Source organism: Seriola dumerili, unplaced genomic scaffold, assembly GCF_002260705.1.
Source record: "Seriola dumerili isolate Sdu_G_001 unplaced genomic scaffold, Sdu_1.0 BDQW01000068.1, whole genome shotgun sequence".
Classification (NCBI taxonomy): Eukaryota; Metazoa; Chordata; class Actinopteri; order Carangiformes; family Carangidae; genus Seriola; species Seriola dumerili.
In genome coordinates, this window is record NW_019174323.1 from 6796010 (window position 1) to 6814724 (window position 18715).

The window sequence follows — 18715 nt, forward strand, 5'->3', positions numbered from 1 at the left end:
TCACTCTTAATATTCTCTCAGGAAAAACAAAGCAGCATAGATACATACCCCTGAACAATACTGGAAATGACTTAAAAAAAAAAAAAAAAAAAAGGATCCAATTAAGCAGTCATCCTGTAGCGCTGCCCCTTCACAGGGCACCAAAATGAGCAGTGTTTGTGAACCCTGAAGCTTTATTCACTTTCACTTTACAAGCCCCATATTGTTATGAGTGACACATCTCTCACTAGTCTAGCTGGAAGCCTTTTGTTATGCGAGCGTGACCGAAACAGCTGCTCTCAGTGCGCCGCTGTTCATCCCAGTGTGGGCCGGAGCAGACCTGACATTTATCCAAGTACATCTTCATAGGGCATGACAATGCCATGGAGGCTGTCATGTTGCTTCTCCCCTCTCAGTGCAAATCCCTCAGACGGCTAATGTTGTTCTTCTAACCACAGATGTCAAATCACTGATAAGATCCGGTCTCCGCACAAGACTCACCAGCTTAATTAACAGCTGGATTACTTAGATCCTGTAGTCATGGTGATGAGTCCAACTATTTATAGTATGAGCAGTAATTTATATTGTGAGCACTTGACAAAGAATTAAGTTCTTATTAGCAAGATAAACAGTTTCACCACCCTGCCAATATGGGGGGTTGTAATGGTACTGTGTATGAACAGTAAAACGTTCTATGAAAGAAAATGACAGCAGCACAATAAAATGCAGTTGAAGATACACTTTTCATATTCAACGTTACCTTCCAACCTTAATTACAGTCTGGGCCTTCCTTGTGAGGATCTCACAACATTGAGCAGAGATGGAGGACGTATAGAGAACCTTTTCTATAGAGATAACAGGACACTCACAACTCTGATACAAACATCTCTGCGTGTTTTTTTTTGTTTTGTTTTTTTCTTTTCTATTACAGTTTTGGCAGATACTGCACTCAGTTTTGCGAGGGAGGTAATATGAGCCAAAACACTGATTTACAGGATTAAAAATAAAAAAGTGTCTGCATCAGTGTTATGAGTGTGAGGCTTCCCCCTCTGTATTTGAATGTCAACCAACTCCAAAGTCAGTTCACCTCTAGAAGGGATGTCAAGAAAAACCCAACATCATGCAGTGCTGGCGATTTGGTTAAAACTATTTTGTGATCCAGGTTGGATTTTCATCAGGTCCTGACTTAGTGTAGCTGTTCTACAACATGAATAAAGCACAAATCTTGTTGATAAAAGTCTGGCAGTAGTGTAGTGTAGAGTTTCCTCCTTGGCCCTGGATCTTGTGTCTGAGCTTTGCACTGTACCTTGGCCCTTGTGATTGACCTCTTTGGCGGTGATAACTTTGTTGATGACTGTCTGGAGGAAGTCGTTCTCTCCTGCCACCCTGGGTGAAAAACGGGAGATGTTCAGCTGCTTGTGGCGAATGGCGTCATCCAACGCTAGCCTGCAGTATGCACACAACAGGCGAACACCACAGAGAAGAAGAGATGGCGGAGAGAGGAGGAAGAAGAGGAGGAGGAGGAGGAGGAGGAGGAGGTGCGGGGCAGGAAGAGCCACAAAGTGACGGTTGTGAGGAGGGGAGTGGGATGAAAAGAGAGAGAGAGAGAGAGAGACACACCGAAGAGTGATGCGAATACCGTGACAGACACAAAGCCACTTGTTAGCAGTTAACAGTGAGGCAGGATGGGTAATGAAAGAAACACACAGAGAAATCATCGTTTAGGAAATGATGCCCAGTCAGCATTTAAAGAGCCACTGCAGCAGCGGGAAGCTTGACCTTCCCACAGTCAGTCTTGAAGTGGGAAACTTAAAATCCCAGTTAAATACATCCAGTCCCTCACACAAGGTCGCTCTGCTTTCACTGAGAAAGCAAACTAAAATATAACATATATGTACTCCATAGGGCTTCAGGTGTAGAGAGTGACACACAGAGCGTAAGAAAGCAGCAGATGTGATCTGGGAAGCACCACATGTGTGGCAGCTGCGAGAGTCTGATGTGTGCGGGGACGGCATCTGCAGTGTAGGGGGCTCTGAGTAAACAGAGGAAAGAAAAAGCATGGAGGAGAAGACAGTGATGATGTCAGCGTGGAGGAAGCAGTAAGAGATCTCTGTGATTCAGACTGTCTTCAGCGCGTCCGGCAAATCAAAACCAATCCGAGCAACAAAATAGAATAAGGGAGAGCAGCGGTTTGTACATTCATTGGGGGGAAAACAACACAATGTAGGAAAACAGGCACAAGACAGGTTTTCACTAGATTTGATTTGTACAAAAATGCTGAGATGGACACTGTAGGACTTTGAAAAGGTGGCCAGGGCATGATGGGAAGAGAAGTAATAATCTAATACTAAAAAAAAAACGAATACAAAATTGTAAAAACTTATTTTCATTGTCCACTGTCCTGATTATTTTTAGTGAATTTTTAGGGATCGTCAATCAGAACTACCAAAAGCCCTAGGTGACAGTCTTGCTGGTTGTGTCCCACCCACAGCACAGAAGCCAACAATATTCAAGTTACACTGATATAAAACAGAGAGGAAATCCAAAATCCTCACATTTGAGAGGCTGCAATCAGAGAATATTTGGCATATTTGCTCAATAAATAACTTAAGCCACATCATTATCTAAAACCGTTGTCAGTTAGTTTTGTCATCAGCTAATTGATCATTTCAGCACAGCATTAAATAATCCATCATCTAAATGCAAGCTGATTTGTGTCTATACAACATACCAGAGATGAGTGTCTGGGAGGAAAAAAAAAAAAAAAAAAACAAGAACAAAAACTTATTTCAGCAAGATTTTGATCTATCTCATCCGTTTCTGAAAGCCATTTCCATTTCTGTTTGGATGCCAGGATTCTATCCAAATTACATCACTACGTCTAACCTTCCCTAAATAGCTCCTGCACTTCCTGTCTCTTGCTGGTCTCGAAAAACAACATGCAGCGACGGGTTGTGGAGCCGCTATTTCAGGACTTCATCTGTGGAAATTCAGTGGCAAATATTCACACTTGGACATAAACAACCCCTTGTAGATCCTGTTCTTCTCTTCACACAGCGAGGCTCTAATTTCCATGATTTATGTTCGCAGATAAAACTGTTAAGTGAGGTGATCTGCCAGTTAAACTGGCTGAATCTGAAGCATTTCCAATTATGCAGGAAATCACGTTAAGGAAAAGGTTACTTTGGCTCTGAACGCCGTCCTACGAGAAAGGCAGCAGTTAATGAGATTGCCTTAATTGAGTCAGTGGGGAATAGGGGAGCACTACCGTCTTAAAACCCCTGCTAATCAGGTGTCAAGTATTCAAGACTAAAAAAATCTAAAATACAACCACTGCACCTCTGACATACTGTACACCAGAATAATGGATACAAGTGTGAGAGCAGAACTGTACCAGCCCCACTATTTTATGCAACATTATCCCAAGCTTTAAGAAACTCCCTTATGTGTACATTATATGCATTATATGCTTATGTCATTTATTTTGTTGCTTCTGAACAATGCACTTACGGCTGAAATGGGATAAAGTGCTGCTTGTCCTCATCATCCATTTTGCCCGTTATGATGTCGGTGACATCCATTACTGTGGGAAAACAAGGAGAGGGATGTTAAAACACTCTGAAGGCCTGGAGAGTGAAGGACGGCTGCAGAAGAGACACAGATTACTACATGGTAAAGCCACATCGGGGTGAGGGCAGATCCAGCTGACCTCAGCTCGTCTTCGCTTCGTCTTGGTTCTTACCCATTTCACGTGACCGTCATAGTTGCCACAAAGTGGACAGGAAGGGAAGACAAATTGCTGATCTGACATCACATAAAAATTCAATGATAGATTCGATCTTTGAATGATCTTTAAGTTTCCAGGGGTATATAGAACTGGGCCTTCCATTTGCCCTCCATGAAACTGCACTGAAAACAAATTGTGTAATATATAAATACTGAGCAGAGTGATCATGTTTGTGAATTGGGTGATGCCACAGTGCTAGAATAAAGACTCCTCCACTTCCAAACATATGATTCACCAAGACAAGATCTTTTTTCCTTTTCGCTGACCGTGCAAAATGAACAAAGGTTGAGGAGCCCGAGCCAAAACAGATTCTTGGATTTGTCAGTCCCGCAGGCTTCAACTGAAGTGACTGAGAGACGGAGCCAATATCTGCAGCGGTGGGTGCTGGTGTCTGTGAGTGCATTATTCTACAGGCCAGAGGTCGACCAGGTGAAGCCTTTTACGACTATGTTTCAAAAAGAGCAGGCTCTCCATCATGCCATGTACAGCAGCAATGATGATTTCTTAATACAAGCCATCAAAAAGGAGGCTGTCATTTACCTTCCTTTCAAGTGGCACTGGGAGAAAGACATGAGAGGAGGGGCATAATTTTCTCTGTCGGACAACAGTGGGCAAAACGCCAATCTAATTAGTTTACGATACGCCTGGCAGCTCGCCAACAGGAGATAAATCAAACTCTAATTCTTCTTTCTACTTTAGCTGGATATCTCTGTATGTTAGCCAATACATTCATTCATCCATACACAAGACTTTGGCACAATACTTATCTTTGAACTGTAACACAAACCAGGGGATCTGTCCTCAAGGTTTACACACACATACACACGATATTCAAAGTAATACAAAGTTCTGAGATAATCTGTGTAACCTCTGACTACAGTATTACAACTCGTGCCTCGTGGCTCTTTGTGGAACAGCAGGTTGTCACTGAGTCTCTGTGTGGTCTGCTTTACCTGCCACTCCAAAGGGTCTTCTTAGTCCTGACGTCAGCTTCTTGGTGTTGTTGTCTCGTAGCTCCATGCGCCCCACTCTGACAATCTGACACACAAAGCTGATCTTCTCTCTTTTAAGATCCTCACTACCTAAATCCTGAGGAGGGAAAAAAATAAACTTTAGAGTCACTAAACAATAACTTGAACAATCAGAAAAAAAAAAAATCCATCTGGATTTAAAGTCATATCTGGCAACAGCCTTTTTTAAGGCCAGGGTACACAACGACAGATGGATTAATGGCACCTTCTTAGGTGAAGATGAGTTTCTGTTAGGGGAAAAAACTTTTCACCTCAAACTGCTTCAGCAACATCTGTGATGGTGTCCACAGATTCATTTCCTGTGGGCAATAGCATCCAAAACTAGCAAAGAGCTCCCAGCGGGTGCATACTGACCCTTCTGCCCTTGGGCTTCCATTAGATAGAGGTGACTGCCTTGGTAAATACATACAGCGAGCCCAGGCTCTTTCAGAGAGGGCTTAACAAATACAGGCTCTGCAAACAGGCTCCCACATGCCTCATAACATGGCTGAATAAACAGTGCGCTACCACAGGCAAAGCGTGCGCGCACACACATAAGGCAAACACACTCACTGTGAAGACCGCCCGCAGATTATGAAGCTGGTCGATGTCTTTCACAAGACCTGAACTTGACCATTTCACCAGGTAGTTTTCACTGTGAGGGAGAGATGACAGGGAGGAAAAACAACAAAACATGACTCATCATTATAATATGTCTCAGCAAATTCTCATATTTGCATTTACGATACAGTGAATTAAAGCAATCAGATGCATTCAGTTGCATCAACTAGAATTTCCTCAGAAAGCTGCAGAAGCTTGAGTGTTAATCCAAACACCGATCCGCTCGGGGAACAAAATGCACGACTGATGTTGGATGCAAACGAAAAACATTCCACAGCCGAGCTGCTCTACTTGTGATAATTTACTGTCACAGTCCTAAAAACAATAGAAAATCCCTGTGCAGCAGGCTGTGCTTGCTCTGGTTATGTTCTTGCATGGTGTGTGTGTGTGTGTGTGTGTGTGTGTGTGTGTGTGTGTGTGTTAGTTTGTACTTACTGTGATAGTTAACAGTTCTGGAAATCCTCAAACATCAAACTCTATCTAGACATATTACCTGGTTCATAAAAGGCTATGGATTCAATCTTGTGTGTGTGAGGGGCAAATTTAAACTGACTGTCTGATGACTTAATTTTACTTCACTGCATATTCATTTCATTGCTGACACTGTTGCTTTGAAGTAGAATGAAGTCAAAAGATATGGCTTATAATACTGCAGGAGAAATCTATTACAGTAAAGAGTATCTGATTTGAAGTTTTACCACTGATTTGAAAAGCATCTACATAGTGTAAGCTACAGCCAAATACAGGAGAACATAGGTGTGTAGGATGGATGTTTCCAGTTCAGAGTGCATCATCTTTAAAAAATTTCCACTGGCAAAAGGTGCTTGGAAGTCAAAGACAGAAGAGTGAAGATGCAGCCGTTGGTTCACCTGATAAACTTGGACTCCACCGGGTCGTACAGTGACATGAGAACCTCTGCGTCCTCGCCGATCTTACACACCACATTCTTCAGAGTCACAAAGAGGGCGAAGGCTGGAGTGGAAGCAAACTTCGCTTGCCTGGTCAGATCAATATTCTGCTTCTGAGACTGTCAGAGAGAAACAGAGGTGTCATGTTCAATACTAGGCATTCTTCCATAGCTTTTGTGCAGGTAGGTTCACGCCTGTGCAGTTTGAACAATGAGCAACATCAGTGCATGAAGAAAGAGACACTGTATGTAGGTGTGGCTAGTAATTGCACACCAAATTAAAATTAAATATCAGCCACAGCCTCTGCTTCTTTCTGGAAATTTAACAAGCTAAGAAGCAAGATTTAACAATGTCTATAAAACCATCAGAATCCATTACACTGTATTCCTATTCCCATCCACTTCATGTCCAGGGCTGCATCCACAGTAAAAAGGTGGATTGATTGTGAGATCCCCTGGATGCCCTTCAAAAAATATGCTGGGGCCACATCATTAATATTTATCATGTTGACCTGGACACTTTCTTATTGCCCATGCATATGCAATGAAGACCTCTGGATGAAAAGGGCACGTAAGATGAGACCGCGTAACTGCATGGCACTTTGCGTCCGGCATGCTTACACACTGCCAGCTGACATTCAGGTGAGGCAAAGCCACTGACACGCCAGAGTAAAATAGACAGGGAGTCTGGCAGACCTCCAGAATCTCCGAAGAAGCAGTCAAACATCTTTGTGTACTGGGGCGTGGCCTCGTTTTAACCGCTACAATAAAGTTGTCCAAATGTCAAAACTCCATTCCAGACTGAACTACAGGGTTTCTGCTTATTTATTACCTTGAAATGCACTTTGTCTAATTGTTTGATGTTCTTATCCCATGTTGTGTTGTTACTTGACAGGAATCAGTCAAGAAACAAGTTATCTTTCTTGAAAGCAAAACAGGACACCCTCTTAATAGTTTCTGCAACTATGTAAATGGTTTAAATACAAAAATCTCTCAATTTTGGAAGCAGTGGGATTATGGTCACATAAACAACAATACTTAAATGAGTGTACCTTTATTAATTATGTGGATAAATCAAAATAAAGCTAACCAGTATAGTAATGCAACACTTTTAAAAACGAGACTACAGCCACGCCAGCAGCTCTCTGAGGCTAACGTGCTGATGTTTAGCATGTTTAAGGTGCTAGAACGACAACAGCACTAAACACAAAATATAGCTGATGATGTCAACCAACGTATCAGATAAACTGAATGATGCCTCTAGATGCAAAGTTTAATTGACTGAACTGTAAAAGCCTGGGGATGTTAACAGCTGCACCCAGTTTCACAGAAATCCATCCAATAGTTGAGATATGTCAGGCTGGACCAATGTCAAAGATGGGTCAACCAACTTGCACCGACATCGACAAATGTTCAATATCATTTTGCATAGGGATGGAACGACACTGCTGTAGAGGAAAGCTTTCCCCAATGGAGACAAATGAGGGGTCATCTTAAACAATTATCTCACATGAAGAGCCGTTATAAACCTCTCCACCCTACAGTGTTTTTTTTTTTGTTTTTTTTCTTAGCTGCACCTGTTTGACTCTGGCCGAGATTCAATGAGCCAGAAAGAACAAGATCAAGATGCAGCTACATTCAGATCACACTGTGTACATGTTCATTCACACCATGCACTAATGTGCTTTTACTCATCTTTGATGTACCATCTGGATAAAGATCAGAGTTTAGCTGCAGGTGTAAAAATGGTGTTTAAGACAGGGAGGGGGACCGGGGCCCCTCTTTATTTTTACCTTCTCCTCCTGGATGCGGTCCTCAATTTGTTTAGAGGCCGCCTCATGTGCTCTGAACAGGCTGACGGTGCTGGTGAGCTCTGGGTCCAGTATGTTTCCATCTTTGTCTCTGACCACCAGATCGAGATCCAGGTACCTTGCGTGAAAAATGGGGGAGAGTTAACGAGTGCCAGAACACACTAAGGTAAATATTGTGAAGGCATGGTTGCATTTGTGGGCGAGGAAACAGCACACAACATATTTTTTTCCTCATATAATACTTCTTTAGCTGTCTTTCAGAGCTCTCCTGTTTTGTTCAACTCTTTCTTCTTTGGAGCCAGAATGCTGCCAACATGCAGTCAATGTAGTTCATCACCTCATCCCTGCTTCTGCAGAGGCAAAAGCCTTTTTCTCTACCTGACCAAAGGTTTAAAGTTTCATCACCGGAGCAGAATGGAGCTTCACAATTTTAATTTTCAACCGATTTTCTAGGCCCACTGCAGACACAGCAAGAGCTGTCATTTCATGATGGAATACACTACGGTTTGCTGAAGCTAAATCCCACCAGTTTTCCTGCAGCTAAGTGATGACCTGTCATTTTCTATTGACTGACACTGCTGACCTATTCCAACAAGAGTCATTTTCCCGGATAGATATGAGGATAAAGGGATATAAGCTGTGGGGAGGGAAGGACACGACTAAACGCCTCTAAAGACTGGATCCTCACTTGTTGCCATAGTCTATCTTGGAGGTGACTCTCTGCTTGAGCTCTGTGAGCTCATCCTGTGGGAGGGTGCCAGACAGGATCTGGGAACGCCATTCGATGAGGTCATAGATCATGTCACGAACAGAGTTGAACATCTCGCGTTTGTCCCCCTGTCAGTGGAAACAGACGGAGAAAATTTAGAAGCAGTACAGGACAGTGCAAGTGAATAAAAAACTGATGAATTGATGACCAGGTGGATTTACCTTGAGCCAAACTTAATAAAATTTTGTGAAATATAAAAATCTGACACAGATGACAATATTTGAAAACAAAATATCTATCAAAATGGTTCAGCTGATATTCTTATTGTTTTACATGAAGTATCCCTCAATCTTTTCTGAGATATGTAGCGATGCATGATATCAAACATTTATGCACATCATTTTTTTCATTATATGTGCCAGATATATGGCAATACATGTCTGTGATAAGCCCATATATAAGCTCTGCCACATGCACTGTGTGTGTGTGTGTGTGTGATTGTGTGTGTGTGTGTGTGTGTGTGTGTTTCCATTGGGAGGGGACAGGCTGGCTTACCACATACAAATCCCTCCATATTGTAGCCCACTCCCGCAGTGTGGTGGTGACCTCCTGCACCAGTGGCAGCTCAGTGGGAATGACCGTCTCCTTTTGCCTGCAGTGATAGTAAACAAATTGGATCCAGTGACTGTGTGTCGTTTTTGCTCTTTCCTCTCCACACTGACACAATGTGTCTGATCACAGTCATTGTGTGAGGAGAGACGGCAGGAAAATCAGTCTCTCAAAAGTCTTCTATTCCAAGCAAAATCATCGCGTATATGTTGCTTCCACTGTTAGGATTAAACATGTTGCCTTTTATCCGAGTGAATTCAGATTAATTTCACAGCTTTGTCCAAATCCTTCAGTTATAATTCTACGAAATAAATAAATAAATAAATAAATCTTCAAGCTTCTCTGTTGAATTCATGGACTTTGAAGTTTGAGGTTTATCTTTTTGTTGTGTTGTGAAAGGGAAATCAAAGAAGACGGATCAAACTGAAAAAACTTTAAAAAAAAAAAATTTTTTTAAAAATGAGTTTTGGAACAACAAACACACATGTCACATCATATCAACAGCAGACCTCTCCACTTAAACACCCTCTGACGCTGTCGAAACACGACTTAGCCAACAAGCGCCTCGGTGGGTCAGAAAATAAGTTGGTAGGTCAAACTTCTCATTTATTTTTTTTCCTACTTGATTTTCATTGTTGTCACCAGCAACATAACACACAAATGCAACAAAAGAAGAAGCAATCTTCTTGCTTGAAAAAAAATTCACACGTCATTCAAAAAGCAGAAGTAGAGAAATACTAACCCACTGCCCTCGACTGTGGCCTCTTTCAGGTGTATATAGCAAGCAGGAAATATTCCCTGGAGGAGGAAGAGATAATGCAGTGCAGACCACATTATATGTTGTAACTACGACAGAAGTTGAACAGCTCGAAAAACTGAAGCAACAAAAGCTGTTTACACTGTTTACAGGCCACTCACCTTTTTGGATTTTCTCCTCAGCCTATGCCCTCTGTACCAGTCTGATGGAGAACAGAAAAAAAAAAGTTGGTAAGTTTATCATTCAATATAAATTAAAGAATAACATTAAAGCTGAAAATACCCACACTGTGAATATAAATGAATGCACAATGAAACACTAGCAGGCCAGCTGAAGTGTGCGGGGTTTGCTAATACCTGCATTTACAGGAACACACCATCATAATCGCCACTGCTAAATATATCATCTTATTGAACATGTGGATGAAAATTTGACAAAACAAAAACGGTACAAGTGATGACAGGAAAATAATGTCAAGCGCCGGCGTGTCAGCTCTGATCATGCGTGTCATCAGTAAGCCCGCTCTCACCTTCATATGTCTCAAGTATGTGCACTGTGTCTCCAATCTGCAGCGACAGCTCCTCCTCTCCCCGGGCATCGTAGTTATAGATCGCTGCGGAGAGATGACAGAGGACAATATAAGAGGAGTAGATATTACAGGAGGAGGAAAAAAAAAAAAAAAGAAGGCAATAAAGGATTTGGCTCCCTCGTGGCGCTAATTGCGTGCCACTGCGATGTGTAGTAGAGGCATCACACATCCACGGGATGTCCACCCACACCGTCTGACACAAGTGACGGTTGGGCCTGGCACTATCGACGCTGTAATATCAACACTTTTCCGTCGCCCACTCAAGAGAAACCAGTAATGAGGGAGAATGCCAAAATAACAATAATGCCAGCGGAAAAGAGATTTCCTCAGAATTACAGCACGGAGACTAAGAGTTAGAGTAAATTATTGCAGCACTCCTGATGTTCTTGGGTGTTCTCAGAAAAAAAAAACTAAAAAACAAACAGTTGACATGAAGGTGCTTCTTTTTTTTTTTTGGTTTTCTAGTCAGCACTACAAAGGCATACTTTTTTGTTTTTGTCTACAGGGTTTGTAATGCTAAATAAACATGAGTCAACAGAATAAGGCAGAGGAAATCACCAACATGTTCTGACAGGTTCGATCAAGTTGCCAAAACTACAAAGCAACTACAAAGTTTTCAACTGTAGATAACTGTGGCTAGATCTGACACATCTCGCAGCATTTCATGAGAGAAACGCTGAAATCTCTCTCTTGCAGTGTTAGAAAACATCACTGGATCCGCTCCGAAAGCCAAATCACTCATTCGCTGGGCATAACTTTCCACCAAATTTCATCTAAATCTCTTAACAAGCATTTGAGATATCCTGCAAACAAACAAACAAACATGGCAAAAAAAACATAAATCTCCTAGGCTAAAAGTGAAATCTCTAATTAGCAAGCTGTTCTCTCTGGTGCCATTGATCCAAGAGCCGACACGCACAGCATCTCACGTCTTTTGTCAGAGCTGCGTCGACATGTCAAGGTCATGTTAGAAGTTAGAACGACAATAAAAAATCCTGACTGGTGACACTTGTTCTCTCATTTAGTGAAAGGTGAACAAGGCGTCGCTGTCAAACCAGCCATGACCGACACCTGTCTTTGAGAAAGGCTACAAGGGCGCCCACACACAAACACAATCTATACACTGACAGCATGACAGGTGGCTGTGGAGACAGAGGTGTTTGTATTGAGAGGACACCTGTGAGGGGAAATGACACTTAGTGTGTGCGTCTTATATATATATATATATGTGTATGTGTGTGTGTGTGTGTGTGTGTGTGTGAGTGTGTGTGTGTGTGTGTGTGTGTGTGAGTGTGTGTGTGTGTGTGTGTGTGTGTGAGTGTGTGTGTGTGTGTGTGTGTGTGTGTGTGTCCTGCAGAGGGAGCGCACACGGGACCACTTCAGCAGAGGTTTCCAGAGGTGAATGACGACTTAATTAAAAAAAAGGGCCCTCGCCTGCAGGGCGGCCGCTGGAGCCTTTCCCAGCATGCTGATGGTGCATCAAATGAATCGAGCGTTTTTCTCCCACAGTCACCTGCCATCTGAGGAGCTGATTATATTTCATTAACATATCAGGTGGTACACTGAAATGCTTTTTTTTTTTTTTAAGCTCTTTTTTTCCATTTAGCTCTTAAGCTGTAATGGTGGACAATTATCGAGAACAAAGCATTTCTGTTTTTGTCACTTTTGCAAAAGGGGTGAAATCTTTTTATGTATTTTTCTCCCACACATTAGATCACAGCAGGTCTTTCCTGTGACAAATTATCTGAAAGTCACGGAGGGCAACTATTTTTTTTTTTTTTTTTTTTTTTTTTTTTTTTAAGAGGTGCTACTTTAAGTTTTTAACTACTAGTCAGACAAAATAAAAAAGTGGTTATAATTACCTATTCTTCAAGGATGATGTAATTAATTGTTGAACTGAAATAATAACTGCCAAATTATTTGGATTTCTGATTCTGTACAGACCAAAAACATTAAAAGAATGAAGCACTGACTTGTATCACACTTTCAAAGGCACCTCTTATTACACAGAAAACCAATTAACAGTACAGTATGTGTCTGCTATAGAGGAGGTCAGACAATGTTGTAACACTGTATAATTGAGCAATCAACGCAACATAAGGCAACTTATAAAGGGTATGAAAAGGTCACAGAGTTAAGAGGCAAATTACTGGTACATCAGTTGCAAACTATGTAAAAAAAAAAAAGAAAAAGAAAAAAAGAAAAAGAAAAAAAGTTTGATTTGACAAGAGCAAATGTTGCAAAATTAATGACAACATAAAAGCCAAGACTTTTCAGTGATAAAGTAAACACTCACCAGCACTGGCTTAAAGAAATATCATGGGATGTTTGGTTAACACAACCTCAAAAATGACAGTTTGTATAATATTCAGTATATTTAGTCGGACACTTCACTATTTAGAGGGAGGGCCTAAAATGCCCCCGAGCAGCCTGTTTCATTCAACCCTGGGCCGTTTTGTTATCAAAGTGTATGTGCATATACACGTGCATGTCCACAATGCATTTTGTGATCCCCCAGAACAATCCGACGTGCCCAGCGAATCCACCAGAACACGAGCCACGGGCTGACAATTGAACAAAGACCCCAGGAAATGAATTCAGTGGTACCACACTGAGACACAAAAGGTACCTACAGGGGGGAGAAAGCAATGAAACAATGGAAAGGGAGGTGGGATTAATCTGTGTGCAGCCATTAGAGAGCAGCCTGGTCACTGTACAGCAGGGTGCGCTCAATTAAACTATCATTAAGAGTAGCCAGGAAAAGCGTATAAAGCCATCAACGGCTGCATCTGTGTGTTTGTTTGGAAGCGGGTCCGCAGGTCCAGCTGATTCTGCATGTTATCTAAATGGCAGGTGCTGAGAGAGAGCAGCCCAAACAAACAGCTCTGATAGAGGTATAAAGCTTAATAATTCATCAGAAAATTAAAAACTGCCCCTGTGATTACTTCCAATAAGACGAGGTTCATATCAAACAAACGGGAGCCCAGAGAGCCAGGGGTAGATTCTTACTGGGCGAGAGGTGCAATTACGCAACGAAAACAAACGACAACACGGGAAGACGCCGACTAAATCGCGACCATCAAACACAACCTTGACATGAGGCGATGATAGTGCAACGTAAGCGATTCGTGTCTCGTGGGGGTTGAATGACAGCTCTGATTGCTCATAAACCTGTATTTGCATACACAAGAGTAAACTGACGTCAATTAGGAAGCAGTGAGGGAGATAAAAATTCATCAGAGGAAGAAGACAATGAGAAAGTGGACTATATTCTCCCTGTAGTGTGGCATGCAAATGATTTTCTGGAAACAGGATAAACAGCAGCATTATTTGCTGGGGGCTCATTACCATACATAACCTCTTGCATAAGGCTGTGCAAACTCGGAGAACATTATCATCAGAGGAAACGAGCGAGGAATCAGATTACAGACCCATCCACTTAGCCAGCGCACGTCTACGCCCTCTCCACAATTATTCGCAGCCTCATCTAAACATTGGACTGATTGTAATTCTACACTTTGGGCTTACTAATAACCTGCACTAATCCACATAGAGTATAACATATCATTACACCGAGATGAGAATACAGTACACTGATGAATGAGTGGGTGGGAAAAAAGGGAGGAAAGAGAAGTGCGTCGAAAGTGCCCATTGGAAAGAGAGCGAGCCTCTTGATGTTTTGTATAAAGTCTCTGTGGGCTGTGAGCCTGCATAGAGAGCCAGCCAGGAAATCCCAGATGAGAGGATTCTCCAGGAGGGAAAAAGCGGAGAGAGGCATGAGGCAGCTCTCAGCCTGGACTGGGTTTGGCTTTCCAAGAGCCAAACGGGCGGCAAATCCTGCAATGTCTCCAAGAAGGTGGGTGACGTCAAAATGCGCTGTCCAGCCACGACATCACATCTCTGCAGCAACTAAGTCTGGCCGGAGTGACAGAGCTCCAAGTTCAACTAATGCCGGCCTTACGCCAAAATACTTTTCAAATGATCAGACAAATTTCCAATGTCTGAATAAAATCATGAACGTTTTGCTAGAGTTGACAGTGTGAGGTGGTGACCGTCCTTTTGTTTCTTGTCTTGGCATTCCAATAAAATCAAAGATATTATCTTAACTTTTTAGTCTTAGCTCATGGAAATAGTGACGTTCAATGCCATGAACACTGTCAACTTCTCCAGCACCAAACAGGAAGTTACAAACTGAGTTGATAGGGAGCATGGAGGCGACTCTTGGGACGAGAAAGAATGTGAGTCATTTGGTGTAAGGCCGGCATTAAATACATAGAGGAGGCAAGGATAATTGGACATAAGGAAAATAATTTCAAAATAAAACAGGAAATCATAAATACAAAGTCCGAACACAGTCATTTTAGGGGAAAATCATGACAATTACAGTGTTGAGTTACTAACTTTATATAATTATAATTATAATCATTTCAAAGAGCAAAAAGTTTGAAAAAACAATTTTTCTTCCTGTAAATGTTCACCAAGAGCATGATGGGAGATAATCCCAAAGGAAGCTAGCTATAGCCTTGCAAATAGCGACCCTGCAAGATCCCCAGTCTTTACAAAATCTTAGTGTGAGACTAAAATCTCTGTGATTTATGACACCTTGTCTTCAGACGTGAGAGGGTGTCAGAATTGAGTCTTTTTAAAAGTCTTTTCAAAGTATTCCACTGTATGGTACGCATTAAATGGCATAGGAGCCACTGTGTAAGTGAGTGGGAGTAAAAGTCAGACTAATGAAGGACCCAGAAACCTTGGATTTAAAAACGGTGTAGTGACATGCATTTGTATCTGACTCAGACATTTTGTCACATGATGTCTTCAAAGTTCTTTGGTGATTTTTATGCCTCTTTAGGTATATGGGGCCTCAAACACGATTCAAATAATTAACAATTAATGGTACTCCATATAGTAAGAAAGTAAGGTGAAATCAAATGCAGAAATGCAAGGTGCATTTAATGAAGATGCTCTCACTGTCACCAGAAGGGAAGAGAAGGATGAGAGAAAGCACTCACGAATACTGACTGATTTTCAGAACCCGCTGTCTCTCACTGTTTGTGTGTTGTAGTCTGACAGTTGATCTGTGCTGTCTTCAGAATCTTCACTTCGTGCTCTGTGCCAAAAAATTTCAAAGCATTTCTCCCGAGCAACCTGTTTGTCTGATAATGACCCCCTGAGAACAATTTTTGGCAAACTGGATTTAATTGAGAATGAGTTTTAAATCAAGAAATGTTTTTTTTTTGTTTTTTGTTTTTTTTTTTTAAATTGAATTGTAACCAGTGTTTCTCTTATATACATTAAAATAATTGCCGCCGCTGCAATTTCATGAAGTCGCAATTACACGACTCTGCAGAGGGCTTTTAATTTGAAACGACGGATAAAGTGGAGACACGGGGCGACACCCAGCCGAAATGAGAGGGAGAGAGAAGGAGAGAGAAGAGAAAAAGAAACAGAGGAGAGATAAAGACATTTAACAAGCTAATATTAAGTTAGATAGATTTTTATTACCTATTTATATTCCCCAATATTTCCCAAGATTTAAAGGCCTAATGTGGATTCACTGCAGACTCCTTACATAAAAGGAAGATTAGGGTTTTTATAAATACAGGCAGTCTGAGGACTTGTGCAGTGTCATCCAGTCAAATCTATCTTTGGATCTGGCACTGAAACAATTAATTTCTCAATTCTTCAACTAACACAAAAGTAATCTGCAACTATGATGAATAATTTGTTAATTTTTCAAGCAACGATATCCATAGCTGCCGCATCTCAGTTGTGGGAATTTGCTGCTTTTCTATGTCAAACATGATTGAATATCTTTGGGTTTTAGACTGAAATTTTCATTACATTTTAAAGAAAAACAATCAATTAACTGAGAAAATAAACAGCAAATTAATCTGTTATAAAAGTAGTTGTTGGTTGCAGCTCTACCTGGCTCCTGAAAGGAACATTTGTTTGGCTACATTCTGTTCTGTTTATGTTGCTGTCTTGCTGCTGAAAAACTGAAAACTTTTGAGGTGATCATGTGACATTCAATTCCCAAGTCTATGGTGCGCTCATGGACACAAAACTGACACTTGATATGAAAACTGAGAATGATAATTACGTGTGTATAATTTTTTTTTTTACACAATTCATTATCATCCCAAACATGCCTATGGCCTTGCTTGTGTGAAAGAGTGTGGACAAAATAGCCCAAGTGGCCCTATGTGAGACAGAGTGAGAGTGCAGAAACAGAAAGTGAGAAAATAGCAATATACAGTAATACTGAGCAAGAGAATATGAATTTAATACAGTGCTTAACTTGAATGAGGAGGAGTTCAATAAGCACACAGCACGCCCTTTACCAGGCAGCAGGACTGAATAGAGGATGATTATTACACTCCAGCTGCACTATGGGTTGAGGCAAGACGATGGAGTCAGCAGAGAGGGGTTCCACACACACACACACACACACACGTTACTGTATTCTCTTAAGGATATATGTGATTGTAAATTACTAACCCAGACTGACTGGAGAGCTCAGCCTGTAAAATTATATACCTCTTACTACTTAAGAGCCTGAGACTACATAACTATATTATAGATCTGACCACACATCTAATGCATCTCAAGTATAAACTATAAGAACAGAGAGCACTTTCATTTTGAAGGATCACCTCACTGTAGGGCATAGTGGGTTAAATTCAACTTTCTAGAGGGAAGGTATAAACTATGTCTCATATAGGGCTCAGTTTTTAAAATGTCCCTTCATTTAAAACACATCCATAATTCTTTAGACACTGGTGCAGTGATGGTGAAGACACTACAATGTCTATGTCCCAGTTATGTCAGTGATTTCAAGGTTTTAAATTCTATGAATTCCTATATTGGGGTTGGAGTTTGCTTCAAGTCCAACAAAATGTTTCATAAACAAGCCTTTAGAGCCTTTAGGTGCCTTTAGAGGACATGACTACTAAACAAACAGGCCCTTGTCTGACATCAACTTGGTGAAGTCATTTGTATGGGACAAGTGAGTGAGGTGCTGTTGCAGGTGCTTCACTGTGTTTTCCTGATGAGCTCTGCTGGTGGTAAGACCTAGCTGGCTGAAGCGAGCTCTACTGCAGAGCTGACAGGTATTCTTCAGGGATCTGCCAAGTTCTGTTAGGATAATGGTAGGAATATTGGCCAGGGAAGTGAGGAGGGGGGGGCGGCAGAAGGACCCGACGTTTCTACTGCATCTCTGCACTGTCTGTGGACTCTAACTAACTCATCTGTCACAAACTCTCAACACTAACAATCCTGCACACTAAAGAAAGCAATGTCTCTGAAGGGGGTTCAAAAGCATTTTAACGAATCCTCCTGAATCCAGTATAAAATCTGCATTTCAAATCCTTTATCAAATCTATTTAGGTTTGGCTTTGAACAACTTTAAATAACAAAAGTTAACAAAAAATATCTATGGGAGTTTTCCTGTAAACAAACAGAAGTTATGTTTACATTCAGTGTTACTCATCAAAACTGATTGTGTGCATCTTTGTGGTTTAACAAACGTCTTGAAAGCATTTCCTTTCTAATAAAACATTTGCAAAGCCAAGGTGGTAGGACTTTGAATCGCATCACCCACGTGTGCATGCATGTGCATCCTTGTGCATGTGCACAATGTAAACAAAGAGGGGACCCACTCATAAAAAGCACTTCCATACAAGAAAAAACTCCACAGGGTACCATAAGAGGTAAAAGAACATAGAGCTAAAGATAAAACACTGATTCTTACATTTGTCCAGATATAATACGATGTACTATATTGTGCTGATTTCTCTTAAAAATGGGACAAAGGGGCACTTTTGTGGCCTGGAGGTTCAGGTGCCGACCATAAACCTCTAGCCTGGGACATCTGTTGCATGTCATTCCCCATCTCTCTCTCCCCTCATGTCCTGTAATCTCTCCACTGTCAGCT

General features: G+C 41.4%; 1 protein-coding gene across 1 annotated transcript in view; it reads right to left on the bottom strand.

Moving 5' to 3' along the window:
- The window catches only part of dock1 (dedicator of cytokinesis 1), a 176730-nt gene that overhangs the window by 146077 nt on the left and 11938 nt on the right, over positions 1–18715 (bottom strand). The window contains exons 2-12 of the mRNA XM_022742743.1: positions 10720–10803; positions 10352–10392; positions 10176–10231; positions 9380–9476; positions 8804–8952; positions 8098–8233; positions 6267–6424; positions 5350–5431; positions 4720–4855; positions 3490–3562; positions 1286–1365 (exon numbers count right to left, since the gene is read on the bottom strand). Coding sequence (XP_022598464.1) covers positions 1286–1365; positions 3490–3562; positions 4720–4855; positions 5350–5431; positions 6267–6424; positions 8098–8233; positions 8804–8952; positions 9380–9476; positions 10176–10231; positions 10352–10392; positions 10720–10803 — 1092 coding nt within the window. The remainder of the gene's footprint in view (positions 1–1285; positions 1366–3489; positions 3563–4719; positions 4856–5349; positions 5432–6266; positions 6425–8097; positions 8234–8803; positions 8953–9379; positions 9477–10175; positions 10232–10351; positions 10393–10719; positions 10804–18715) is intronic.